Below are 13,575 nucleotides of genomic sequence, written 5' to 3' on the forward strand. Positions count from 1 at the left end.
ACCCGAGCTAGACACTGCTTTGTTGTAATGCAGCCAAAGACAGAAAGGTTGGGAGCCATTAGTTTAGTGTTTATCAATGTCTTTTCTTTTACAAGATTATCACATTTTTTATTTAAAATCTTAATCTGTAAAATAACTATGAACTTCAGCTTTGTCGTCCAGCGAAAAGGACGACATTTTTCTCTGAAATGAAGGACAAAAGGAATTCTGAGTTTGCTACACTACAAATATACATAGGTCAGAAGTGAGCAGGAGAAAAACAGGAGCCAACAATGGTCTTTTTTTTCCTTCAGTCTCACAGTTGGTTATATAATTCTCAAGTTAACAATGTATAGAAACTACGGGGGTTGTGTTGGTGAATGCTTCACTAGGAAGGCAAGTAAAAACTAGAGGGTTTTGCAAGTTAATGCGCGAGACAGTCGGCTTGGCGGATTGGTGAGCACCTTCAGAGCAGAGTATGTGTAGGGGTAATGGTAGGCCAGGTAGCACACGTCCTCATTGTGCTTGAAGGTGATGGTAAAGGTCAGAGTATAAAAGGTTTCCCTCCTTCTGTCTTGAGCTGGACAAAAGTGGTTTCTGGAGGAGAAAGTAGAGAAAGTAAGAAACAAAAAGTTATGTTATGTGTAGCTGAAAGATCCGTACCCGGTAGTGCCCATAGTGTCTCTGCCTTTAGCACTGAGCACTCACTGCTGGAGCATTTTGCTCTCAGACATCACTTGTCATTCAAACAGTGTGAGAGCCATTTCCAACGGCCGAGTCCCTCTCAGGAGTCGGATGAAGTCAAGAGCTATGCGATCAGATTGCCAACATGTCTTTTAAATTAATGGTATTTGGTCTGACGATGAAGACAAAAAACAGATGTCAATTTTTTTTTTTTTTTGTTGTTGAATCTGTGCATTTCATTCGTACCTGAAATAACAAATTTCAGTTCCGGTCCTGACCCAGTGTGGTCTACCTTCCAGAGCTTCCCTTACTGAGTACAGCACCGGCTGCATTCCTGCAGTACACGTACACACATACAAACAACACAGACACAGACACATGCACAGAGACAGTCAGCCACGTGGAACAGACATGGTGCCATGGCAGTAAATTGGTGCGACTGTCTGAAAATGTGTGTCGGTCCTGAGCTGGGTGTGACCATCTCTGTGATGTAAGAATTTATTAATGTTTATTTTATAGGGATAAGTACGTAGTATGGACCATGGCCCCATGCCACAGTGCTTACAATCTAGTTTGCAATACCTGCCCCTGTATGAGCCTCTATACAAATATCTAAAACTCAACAACAATCCGTACAAAACACGAGCAATGATAACATTACCGTAAGACTCAGTGACAAGTACCAGATCATTCAGGACTACATGTCCGTGCCCTCTTTAAAAAAAAAAAAAAGGTTTCAGCTTTAGTTTAAAATGATCCCATTTTGAGTTGTGTTGGGGAAGAGCTCCACATGTCGGTCCCCCGAACAGAAACCCCACCTGTCCAAATGAGGATTTCCTAAAGGGCAACTCACTGTTCCCCAATCTGTCATAGAGGAACCAGCAACTCACTGAGCACCTGAGGAGCTGCTTGTTTAGGCAGGTACTGCATGGATGAGTTTAATGCCAGCAAGTTAAATGACATCATCAGAATGTATTTACTTCCTTACACGGCAGTGGTGCGATCTTATCAGCTTCCTGTCCACATGATTATACATCATCATAAGAGGCTTGATTGTTGTAGTTGCTTCTGTTGACCGAGACATTTCACAGTAACTTAAATATACATCACATTATACTATTTGTAGCATAAACCTGTAAACAATCTCTAATGATTCTAAATGTATATGTTTGTTTTTTCAACCTTGCTCACACTTTTAAGACGTAACAATATGCTCACTGTAAAGTCATTTAACCCCCACAAATACCGTCATTGAACTGAATTGCATTTTTCTAAAGCTTTTAAACCAAATTTCTTTACAGTTTGTCTCTTATTCACCCGAATGTGGGCACACACACACACACACACACATCCATGGAAGTGGAGCAACATTGCAAGGCACTGGCCTGACCATTGGGGACATATTGGGGTTCGGTGTCTTCCACAACGACACTTTGACATATGGACCAAAGACTCTGGGGATCGACGACAATGATAAACTAAGTAAACTATTGCTGCAGATGTCTGTTTAATGAGTTAGTTCCTAATGATAGCCAGCATTTAATGAAGCGTTCCTGAAGTTTCAAAGAATAAATGTGCCTCATGGCTCCAGTTTCACTATGAGCTTTATACTTTCACTGTGGGCATATGGCTCATCAGACCGATCCACGTTTCCTGTCCTCTCCGTCAACTATCCAGTAATGCCGAAGAATCCCTAAAAATGGGGACCCTGTAGCTGTGACCCAAATCCTCCACCTCAGTAAACGCAGTCTATGTCTACACCGTATTTAGGCCCGAGGCTGGAAACGTTAATCGCCTCTGTTCTTGTTGAATGAAGCGGCATCGTAGCTCCAGAGCTTAAAAATAGATAGCTGGATGACTTTCTAGCCTGTCAGCACATTTCAATCTTTCAGAAGAAAGGCCATTTTCTGTACAATGGGACAGAGACTATTTTGGAAGAGCAACCCTTTCTTCTATTCATTCACTTCTTCCTGTGATGAAACCGATTTCCAGATGGACGTTACAAAGAGCTATTTTCTGGTACAAAGGGCATTGTTTGAATCAGTGTGTAGCATGTGTGTATGAAAGAACTGAGATTGCTACTGAGGGAACAGACTGTGTTTTGCAGCCCTTTTGTCTATCTGAGTATTTAGCTGTAATGGATGGTCTATTATAGTTGGACCCACTGCTGAGCCTGTAGAGCTTTCTACAGGATGGGAGACAATAACAGCAAGAAAACACAGCAAGAGGTCCTCTCCATCAACCCCCAGACTGTGTGTGTTTGTGTGTGAGACAGAGACTGAGCTCTGATTGAAGGTCAGAGTGCAAAAAGACATATAAATAAGAAAATCCCACTTGAAGGAGGTGATCATTGTTTGCTGCAGGCAATGAAACTGCAAGCACACAGCCTGAGTGCAGCCTGGTGATACCAATGAACCTCATTTGAACTTTTTCCTTGGTTCTCCTGAGTGAGGTCTGTTTTCACATCTCACATCTATCATCAACTCAACAGATGTGAAATGGATATGCAGGCACCACACCATTCAAAGAAATACAGTATGTACTGGACTAAGTCACGAGTCATAATCATGCACAATGAGTGAAGACCGCTTCATCGACTAGATTATGAACACTCTTGTCTGATGTAAGCTTAAGTTTACTGGTTGTGCATCTAGATGAGAGACTCAACTGAATGAACTTATGTACCTGGCAGCCTTTGCCTAGAATCGATTCCGGCCGGGGTTTTTTCTGAAAAGTAATTTTTCTTTGTTTAAAGATATTTGGCACATTTAGGTAATTACTCCTTGCAATGGAGTGTTCCGTCATTCCTGCCTCTGTCCATGACTTACACCGTACATCAGTGTTTACTCATGTTGCTATACTGACTCCCTGTTTACCAATCTAAAGCCCCATTTGGACAAAACTTCTGTGTGGTGATTTTAACATTACCTGCTTTGGTCACTGATCACTGACCAAGTTCATTTTTCGCCTCCAACCCAGCAACGATGACTCGTTTGGAGCCAAATCCTTGTATTTTAACGTGGATCTCTGAAGTTTTTTCCGCATGAGGAGCTGCTTCCCCTCCACTTTTTTAAAATCAGTTCGGTGTGAAATGTGACACAAGCACATAGGTCTTTTGGGAACCAATATGATGACAGTAAAAAATTAAGCCCTCAGGAGAGAAAGACCCTTTAAAAGCTCATCAAATGGTCTGTCGTGGGTCTATGGTCTACATTTGTTTACATTTGGTCAAATTGACACAGGAACAGACAACTGTCACTGGATTCTTTTGATACTGAAGAAAAACTTTACTGTACAACCTGTGATTTACAGTTTTGTTGTACTAATCAGGTAACAATAAAATATTTGCTGTAGAAGGAAACAATACGTATGTAATAAAATATATGGCTGTTCTCCCTTTTTACTGTTTAATTGCAGGTGCAGGTACCCAGTATTTAGTAAAATACTTGGTGTTATTTCTCCTTTCCTCTAAAATACCCAGTTGTTACTCCCTTCTTCCCCATAGTCTAGTTTTCTTCCACTGTACCTACTTTTTAAGAACTAGTAGGAACCAGTAAGTGTTTTATCGGTACCTGATTCATTCAATAAAATGACAATGTAAATCACAGGCTGTATTATAAAATGTTACCAGAAACCCGATGATTCTCAGCCACGTTATTCAGCCTCTTTTTTCCTCTGGTTTCTAACTGGATTTATGGAGGTTTATTCTGGAGGGTCATCAGAGATAATGATATCTTCAGTAAGTTAGAGATCTGCTAGAAATGATTGGAACCCCTGAATTTTAAGTACAGAATTTAGAATATCTTCAGAAATAAATGCAAATTAACCAATTTTTCATATAAAAATATTCAATAAAATGTCCAAAGTTACTGAACAACAACATTTTAATGAAATATTTTGATTATTTAAAGAAAAATTATAAATTTGCATTTATTTCTGAAGATTTTCTATGTGTGTGTGTGCTCAAGACCCCCCCCCCCCAAGTCCACTCTGCCTCTATCTGCTACTGGTGCGACTGCACTCAGTCAGGTGGCAGGAAAAATAAATGGGACTTGGCAGACTGCCCTCTGGACATGGACAAGGACTTTCAGTTAGCCTGTAAGACTTGGTGGCTAACTATCAGAACTCAGGAAATAAACACAGGGTGTTTTTCCAGGCTGTTTTCAGCTGGGAGGAGAACTGCTGACCTCAACAACTGGAGATATAATCAGACTGAGAAAGGAGCACTTTAAGGGGACAGAGGCTTCTTATGTTGTCAAGATGCTCCATAGTGGCAAGGCAGCTGGCTAACAAGAGATACACCCGAGATGCTGAAGGCTCTGGATTTTGTTGGGTTGGTGGTTCCCATCTTTAAAATAGGGGCAGGGGAGTGTGGTCCAGTTGTCAGGGTACCACTGCTTGGATTCCGCAGGAAACCATATGCCATGCTGCATAGGTAGACTGATTGTCAAACTTCAGGACTTGAGGAGGAGAATTGTGGATTCTGTCCTGGTCGTGGAACAGTCGTCCAGCCCTTCACTCTTGTAGGGTTACTACAGGGGTCATGTGAGCCTGTTGAGGATACATCATTTTTGAACTTGGAGGAAGTTTATGATGACATCTCTTGGCGTGTCTTCAGGGTGTGCGGCCCTAAAATGGGGTGCTGGGTGCATATTCATGAGAGATCCAGCCTTTGTATAGCTGGGGTGAGAGCTGCGGTCGCATTATTGGAAGTAAGTCAAGAGTGTTGTCGGTGGGTGTTGGACTCCGCAAGGCTTTTCCCCACTGTAGAGTCTGCTTGTGACAGCTGAGGAGTGTGGAGTGTCCAGTTCTGACCTCAGCACTGCATCTCTCCTTTTTGCCCATGTTTTACAGTAGTTCAGTTTCAGTCTGAAGTGCTGTTGCGTTATCTTTTTTCCGTAAAGCTCTGGCAGGCCATACTTAGATCTGAGCTTGCCGGATAGAACACTGATGTTTCCAGCATCGGTGAATACTGAAGTTTGTGCAGGTTGTCATATTCGGAATGAAATGTGTATAAGCAGTTGTGGAAAAACAGTACCAGGTGACATCATTGAATCCTGTACAATGCATCAATGAATCAATGAAGAACTATTTGCTATGCATAGGGTAAACAAAATTTGCAAACTGATGCGTTTAATGCAGTTTACATTAAAAAAAAAAAACACACACACACACACAGCCTTTCTCACCATAGTTGAACTGGCTGTTGCTCTTCTCACAGTTGATGACATTAAAACGGTAAGGGACGTCTGCCACCATATTACTGACTTCAAAGTAAAACCACTGGGCGTGCTGGGAACAGTTAGCATCCGCATTCAGTATGAGGTCATATTCACATCTGAACAAGAGAAGAGAAGAAAAAAAGACACTGCAGCTTTGGTCTTATCAGTGTTGGATTCGGTTTTACTGATTCTTTTCTCTGTCAGGTCCATGTTGAAGTAATATCACATTTGCCTCTCACGGACTTCTTCGATTTCGTGCTCATAGTGTGTGTTTTTGTGCGTGCATGTGTCCATACCTGCGGACCTGAACAGCCTTCCTCAGGTTCCCACATTCAAAGTTAGAGAAAAACCTCAAGGACTCAGACGGACACTGAAAACTGAAAGACAAGGAAACGGAGAGAATGACCGGCTGAATTGCAGAGCAGATTATTCAATTCCCCTTTGAACACTGATATTGGAGGGACATTCACACAATAATATTCACTGAGAATTTAATTTTAGTGGAGTTCTTATCTTGTAAGATAGATAGCTTAATGGATGGCTGTGCTGTCTTTGTGTGTATATGTGTTGTTTACCTACCTGCTGTCTTCCAGGTCAAAGACGACCTGGTTGATGATTTCATCAGTATTCAGGAAACGCTGGACATCTTCAATTACTTTCTGCCTGATAGAGACAAGCATATAAAGGCGTACAAATATTAACAGAGAGGGTAAAGTGTGTTCCAGTAAAGCCTTTTGAAACCAGCTGGAGAGGTCAGAGTGAGTTCTGGTGGAAGGACTGGGATTTGCAGGACTTTCAAGGAGAAGAAAGCAGGTTTGGGTTATTCCTAAGGCAGGAAGCGCTGGATGAACACGTTAACTGCTCCTCAGTAGAGCAGGCGCTTTCTAACCACATTAACTTTGCTGATAACATCACTGCTGTGTCTGCCAGCAATCAGTGGGCCAAATGCCGAAGTAATTTACGAAGATAAATTCAGACACAACTGCCTCTCTGATCTCAAAACAACTGTGTACTTTGGGAAAGTGCAATTTATTCCCCTTATTTGATAGTAGACAGCAGAGAAATGACAGGAAATGAGGAGAGAGAAGGGGGGATGACACGCAGCAAAGGTCCGCAGCTGGACTCAAACCAGGGCCAATGTGTGTACAGGATCAGCACGATTAACCCCTCAACCACCAAAACACCCTTTTTTGCATAATAAAAGGTTTTTAATTGATGGCTGAAATGTCTCATGCTTTGTTGAGCAATCCGTCCTGCTCTACCATAACACGTAGATCACAAAGCCAATAAGGATTTGATTGTTCTGAGGACAGTCTCCTGAAAAGGATAGGTCAGTGAGTTGTAAAATGTAGTCTGGATGCAGGATCATACATGGACTTAAATACAAACTGTCCTTTAACTGATAAAAAGAGAATGAGTTGAATGGACTATTGAGTTTATAAACTGACAACTGCTTAACAGTTGCAGTGGCTCTCTCCTGTCCTCTGGGATTCCGAGTATATCTACCCTTTTAATTCCCAAAGCACAGCAAACACACTCAGCCTCATGATGAGCAGCCCGTGTTATTCTTGTAATACTTTGGAAAAGTAATTTATGAAACCAGAATCGTCCCATTAGCAGACACAGGAAGAGTGGACTGGCCGAAAATAGAAGGGTTTGACGTGAGACAGAGCTTTAAAGGTCCTTCTCATTAGGCCTAATCTTATTCTACACCCGAGACAATTTACTCAAAAAGCAGCCCTAACAAAAAGGGCCTTAACATTAGTTCTGTGAAGGGACTGCAGTCTCACAAAATGTTCTCTTTTCAAATGAGTGCCAACAGACTGGCAACATAATAAGATTAAGTTCAGAGCGAAATAGCATCTTTAGCATTTTTAAATGTCAGTGTCAGTTGGCCTCTTGAAAGTGCAGACAAAATGTCTCACACACACACACACTTCTATATACATACAAACATACTGTACATGTGGATTATATATATATATATATATATATATATATATACACATTCACACATTCACATTATACATGTATTCAGTAATATAAATACGCCCTCTAACAGTCAAATGTTAAAAAAACAAATACCAAAAGTGAATAAAAGGTGAAGCCACTTTACTAAGAATTGGGCTGAAGATTAGAGCAACTGCTATTCAGTTAAAGGATAAGTCTGGTCATATTCTACATTTTTGTTTGGCATCAAATCTCATGAAAAGACCAAAACCAACATGAATGTCTCCTACTAACAAGTCTCTGACGTATCTCATTCCTCTGAGCCACAGAGCTCCATTGTTTCCGAAACCGCCATCCATAAAAAACACATCAGTGAGTCACACTGTTGCACTGGGCGACATGTTCCTTCATTACCATGACCACACACACTGTAGTTTGTTTTGAATCAATCCCACACTCTCTGTCCTGCTAACCCAAATACTCACTAGAGCATCAACTGTGGATTAATCCACCGCTGAAAATAGTCCCCAACAAATGCACTGTTTCCTCCTGTTTGTCTGTTAAAAGCTAAAGTGAGCAGCTGTTAGAAAATTACTGAGCCTTTTTTTAAAATGCAAAGAGGGAAGAAGTATTAACTTAAAGTAGCAGTACCAGAATGTAGAAATACTATGTAGAATACGAATAAAAGTCCTGCATTCAAAATTCTACTTCATTAAAAGCACAAAAGTATAATCATCTAAATATACTCAAAGTACCAAAAGTAAAAGTACTTTTCAGTGCATCTCAGAATAATGAGTATTATATTATTATATGACAATTATTGATGCATTAATGTTTTCATTTTAAAGTAAAGGTAGTACTGGTAAAGGTAGAGCTAATTTACTTAATTTATATACTGCTGGGTAGCTTGTGAATTTAGCCCCAGGGATCAATAATGTCTTAAGTTAACCTATAATAATACCTTATCATTCTTATAGTGGTTACATTTTGCATAAATAATCTGAATCTGCGCTAAAGTTATCAAATAAATGTAGTGGTGTATCAGAATAGAGTGGTAGAAAATGGAAATACTCAACTACAGTACAAGTACTTTAAAACTGTACTTAAGTACAGTGCTTGGATAAATGCACTTGGTTACTTTCCACCGCTGGGACCTATATGATTGTTAGGTGTTTTTGAAGATTTACATCTTCGGTAGGAGCCAATGGGCTTGGAGCTCAGAGCCACAGACGGAGCAGGGAAGTCAGAGAGTACTGAGAGAGATGGACTGGTACACTGTTGTCACAAAACTACAGAATGATGCCGGCTTTAACTTTTAATCTGAATACTCTGAACTGGAAGTTTGAAACTTGAAACGTTGATTGGAGAAACTAGTAAATATGACCACAGTCAGAAGTCCTGTGTGAGGAGAAGTAGTTCTCAACAAGAATACCAATGACTGAATTAAAAGGCTCTGTGGATTTATGGAAGGTAAATCAGGGCAATTTGTGGTGCTTGAACCACCGTTGGGCGAGATTTCTGCTGTTGACACAACAAATAATCAGACATGTAATTGTATTGGCCACTTTGATGATTGTGTGCTGGACCGGTCCCCTGTGGCTGTAAATGTCAGAAAAAATATTTTTGTTTGAGGCTCAGAATTTCATGGCGTGCATTCAATATGCTGTTCAACTGAAAAATGAGCAATAAACCAGCCTTGGTTTATCTAAGATAAAAAGTCATCTTCACAGCTTCAATAATGAAGCCATAAATATTCACAACGAAGTTTGTGGATTTTAAGTCGTTTGTTTTCAATGTTTATTAAGTGGCAAGTCTGATGTCACTGTGCTGCCAGAGGAAAGGTCAGGGACCCACCTGAATCATGAGAAATCAACAAAGAGTGTTCATATTGTTGATGAATGACAGCATCAGTTGTGTCAGCAAATGCCCCAAAGCCACATCAGTTTACATTCAAATGCCAGTGCCCTCTAGTGGCTTAGGGAATTATGACAGGAGGAAGTCAGATGATTTAATTAGGATGCGACAAAACAACATATTCCCTCATTTAATTTGGAGGACTTGTTGCAATGCGAGGAGAAACTGTCAATATTTATGTCATAAAGTGATGGACAGACAACAAGGTCGAACAACCAGTGGACATGACCCCCAACGAGCAGTAATGTTTGCTACACCTGGCACCGACCAGGCAATGTTATCTTCTGACCTGACAGGGTGGAAGAGCCCCTGGAGCAACGTCTAAGCTATCATGTGTACATGTGTATGTCTGAAAAATCATATCAAAATGGCAATTCTGCGCATTCTAATGAATCTAGGTCAAGTGTTCTCTTAGAGCGCTGATGAATGACACTGAATAACATGCTCTTGTTTACGAGAAGCGGCTGGTACTTGGGGAAGTAAATGCATAACTTGAAGTTGAGTCTGGCGCTAAAAAAAAGAAAACAGTGGGACTCGCCAACAACATAGAAATGAAGAGTGCCACATTGAAATGCAAGGCACACTGTGGAGAGTTTCACACAAACAGCTCTGTCTGTCTCCTCTCCTCTGTGTCATCATCAGCCAGTTCGGTCTCTGATGGACACCTACATGAAGGACAAATGCTCCTTACGCATCAGGTATAATTACTCGATGTTGTGTTCATGATGTGTGTGAGCTCACGGTCCAAATAAACAGTGACACTCACTGAGAACATGTATCAGAACAGCAGCATATATCCATCGGATTTTTTATCTCTCTGGTCTCGTTACTGTCAGAGAGCTCTACAGCTCCTAGTGCTGCTATGTATGGCTACATGAAGGCAGATAACACACTAAAGAGAAAGACAGAGGGGTAGAAGAGGGAACGCAATGGACAAAGGAGAGGAGACACAAAGAAGGAAGGCGGGAAGAAAAAATGAGAGAAATAGACACAGAAACCAATTTGACCAAGACTCAGCTACAGAATAAGGCTATCATGGCCGTCACATCTGTTGGAAAGGGGGAAGATGGCACAATAAGAGAAGAGATGGGGAAATAACAGAATGAGTCTGAGAAAGGACCAGGAACCCCCGGAGTTCAAGAAGAGAGAGGAGAATGAAAAGAGGTGTGTGGTTGGCTAAGAAACAGAGCAGGAGAGCTAAAGTGTGTGGAGGGAGAGAGGAAATCTGAGGATGACGGGGAGACTGATCCTCGACTTGTGTCTTCACACGGGCTCAGGAGAAGATTGCCACTGGAGTGCCTGTGACAATGTCTCTACTGGTCTTCTGCTCCCACTGTGGGGCACAGTGAGCCGCCCAAAAAACCCAAACCAGCGCAGGCCAAGAAAGAATCTCAACTTTCCTGGGTGTCAGGTACAAACACTGTGCTTGGACACCATCACCGTGATGCATACTTGTACCTAATGTACACATTTATGTAAGGGAAGACTTCTTTAGGGCCACAATTCACTATCCACAGACCACCGACTGTCTGGTACGTGGTTCAGATGATTGCTGATTATTTTTCTATGCAGCTTTTGCAGCGTGTGCAGTTCACACCGTTTTGTCTCATTTTAACTGACTGGTTTTAGTTTTTCGCCTGACCTCTCCGTCTGGTGCAAAGCATAGAGTTTGTTATTTAGTTTGGGATTGAAAAGTGTCAGCAGGAACATTAGATATGTTAGACAAAAAACACAAAATTAAACATAATCCTACCTCAAATTTTCCCTGAAAACACATTTTACTAGTGCAATGAAATTGCATTATTAGGAATTAGGTTGTTGACTCTTCCACAAAGTATTTTATCATAGCGGGTGTCTTTGATCCAACTTTCAGAAAAGTCGAAACAAGGTCTTTTTATCAGAGTTTGCACAGACTTTCTCCATATTTTGGATGACCAGTCCTATCTGCACTGCAGTCCCCATCCCTGATCACCTCAGGGAGTCAACCCATGACTGGGGGGTCTATTCCTCTCATATGATTCATGCAGTGCATTCAGACTGTTACAGCCTTATAATACAATCTTTTAAATTCCTTTTTCCCTCATCAATCTACACTCAATACCTCATCATGACAAAGTGAAAACAGAATTTTAGAAACTTTTTCAAATTTATTAAAAAGGAAAAACTGAAATATCACATCCACATAAGTATTCAGACGCTATCCTGTGACACTTGAGATTCAGCTCAGGCGCCTCCCACTTCTCTCGATCATCGTCGAGAGGTTTCTACAATTTGATTACCTACTTACTCATAGAATATTATGGTCTTGACTCTAGACATGCAAGGCTTAAACTCATTGGTAAACAGACTGAAATGCCTGAAATATCTAAAACAAATCTGTTGACATTGCTTTTGTACAGGAAACCCACCTAAAGTCAGTTGATTCCAGTTGATTCCAGAACAAAATGTACAAGCGGATAAAAGGTAGAGGCTCTTTCCTCTGCCCCAAGTAAGACTAAGGGGGTGTTGAAGTTAAATCTATCATCAAGGACCTCTGGCTCATGTAGTGAAGGTATCACATTCTGCTATGTGATTGCTGTGTTAGATAGATTAAAAATCTGCCTGGCTTCATCATACGCCCTAATATTCTTAATATTGATTTATTTGATGCAACCAAGTCTACTTTGCTGGACTTTTCAGATGCCGTCTTGATTCTTGAGGGAGATTTTAACTTGTTGGTTGTTGGTGATTTTACCAAACCTTTCCCGGTTTCACAAAGAGCTACATCCTCTTGTATAATCATCCTTTTTAAAGGATCTAAATGTTTTAGGTGTGTGGCAATTATTAAATCGTTTCACCAAGGATTACACTTTTTTCTCCGCGCGTCATCATTCATTTTCTCACACTGATTACTTTTTCATATCTCCTGTACTTGTAAAGTGTACCTACAGTGTACCCCATACTTCCTATGCTACTCTCTGACCACTCTCCTATTATCTTCCATCTGGAAAACTTCTGAGGATCTACCAAATTTAAGAGATGGGAATTTATTATGACTGTCATACAAAACAGGAATTTTCTGAAAAATATTATTCAGAGTGCAAGTGAGTTTGTAGTTCACAGCGCGCAATCAGAAGTCAGTCCACATGTACTCTCGGAAGTAACCAAGTGTCACATATGAGGAACCTTGACTTCATTTTCTTTGCATTTGAACAGAACCCGTCCAGAGAAACTTCAGAAAACTTTGTGATATAGCTCTTCTTGAAACCCAACAAAAGGCAAATTATACAGAGGAGAGGCAGAAAATGTCATCCTCTGGCAAGTTAGCATATACTGTAGGTGTCTTACTACTGCACAGGCTGAATTTCTTCAATTGAATCTAATCAAAAGTTCTATGAATTTGCAGAAAGACCTCTGGCATTAAGGTTAAAACAATCCGAACATTTGGCTTCCGTGGATTGCATCAAAAATGCTAATGGTGTCTTATGTAAACTTTCTTGTGATATTAATCACAATTTCACCTCCTTTCACTCGAATTTATATACTTCTGAAGCCCCAGAATACTGTCACGATATGGTGGAGTTTTTGAAGTCTTTGAACCTTCCTTCCCTCTGAGTTATGCAGCCTTCCAATCTCTTCTTTTAAAAAAGAACAAGGACCCAGCGGAGTGCGCCAGTTACCACCCATTATCAATATTAAACTCTGATTTTAAATGGTATGTCAAAGTACTCTCAAGGAGGTTGGATTCCTGCATTACTTCTCTGACTCACCAAGATGAGACATGTTTTGCTAATGGCCCGTTAGCCCAGGCAGTTACGAGAAACCATGCCATACCTCCCATCATAAC

At 40.8% G+C, this 13,575-nt stretch overlaps 1 protein-coding gene across 1 annotated transcript in view; it reads right to left on the reverse strand.

Moving 5' to 3' along the window:
• The window catches only part of LOC120792788 (cytosolic carboxypeptidase 4), a 161,927-nt gene that overhangs the window by 58,839 nt on the left and 89,513 nt on the right, over window positions 1-13,575 (reverse strand). The window contains exons 17-21 of the mRNA XM_040132123.1: window positions 6,465-6,548; window positions 6,182-6,262; window positions 5,853-6,001; window positions 910-997; window positions 444-576 (exon numbers count right to left, since the gene is read on the reverse strand). Of these exons, the coding sequence (XP_039988057.1) occupies window positions 444-576; window positions 910-997; window positions 5,853-6,001; window positions 6,182-6,262; window positions 6,465-6,548 (535 nt within the window). The remainder of the gene's footprint in view (window positions 1-443; window positions 577-909; window positions 998-5,852; window positions 6,002-6,181; window positions 6,263-6,464; window positions 6,549-13,575) is intronic.

The sequence above is a fragment of the Xiphias gladius genome, chromosome 8 (genome assembly GCF_016859285.1).
Source record: "Xiphias gladius isolate SHS-SW01 ecotype Sanya breed wild chromosome 8, ASM1685928v1, whole genome shotgun sequence".
Lineage (NCBI taxonomy): Eukaryota > Metazoa > Chordata > Actinopteri > Istiophoriformes > Xiphiidae > Xiphias > Xiphias gladius.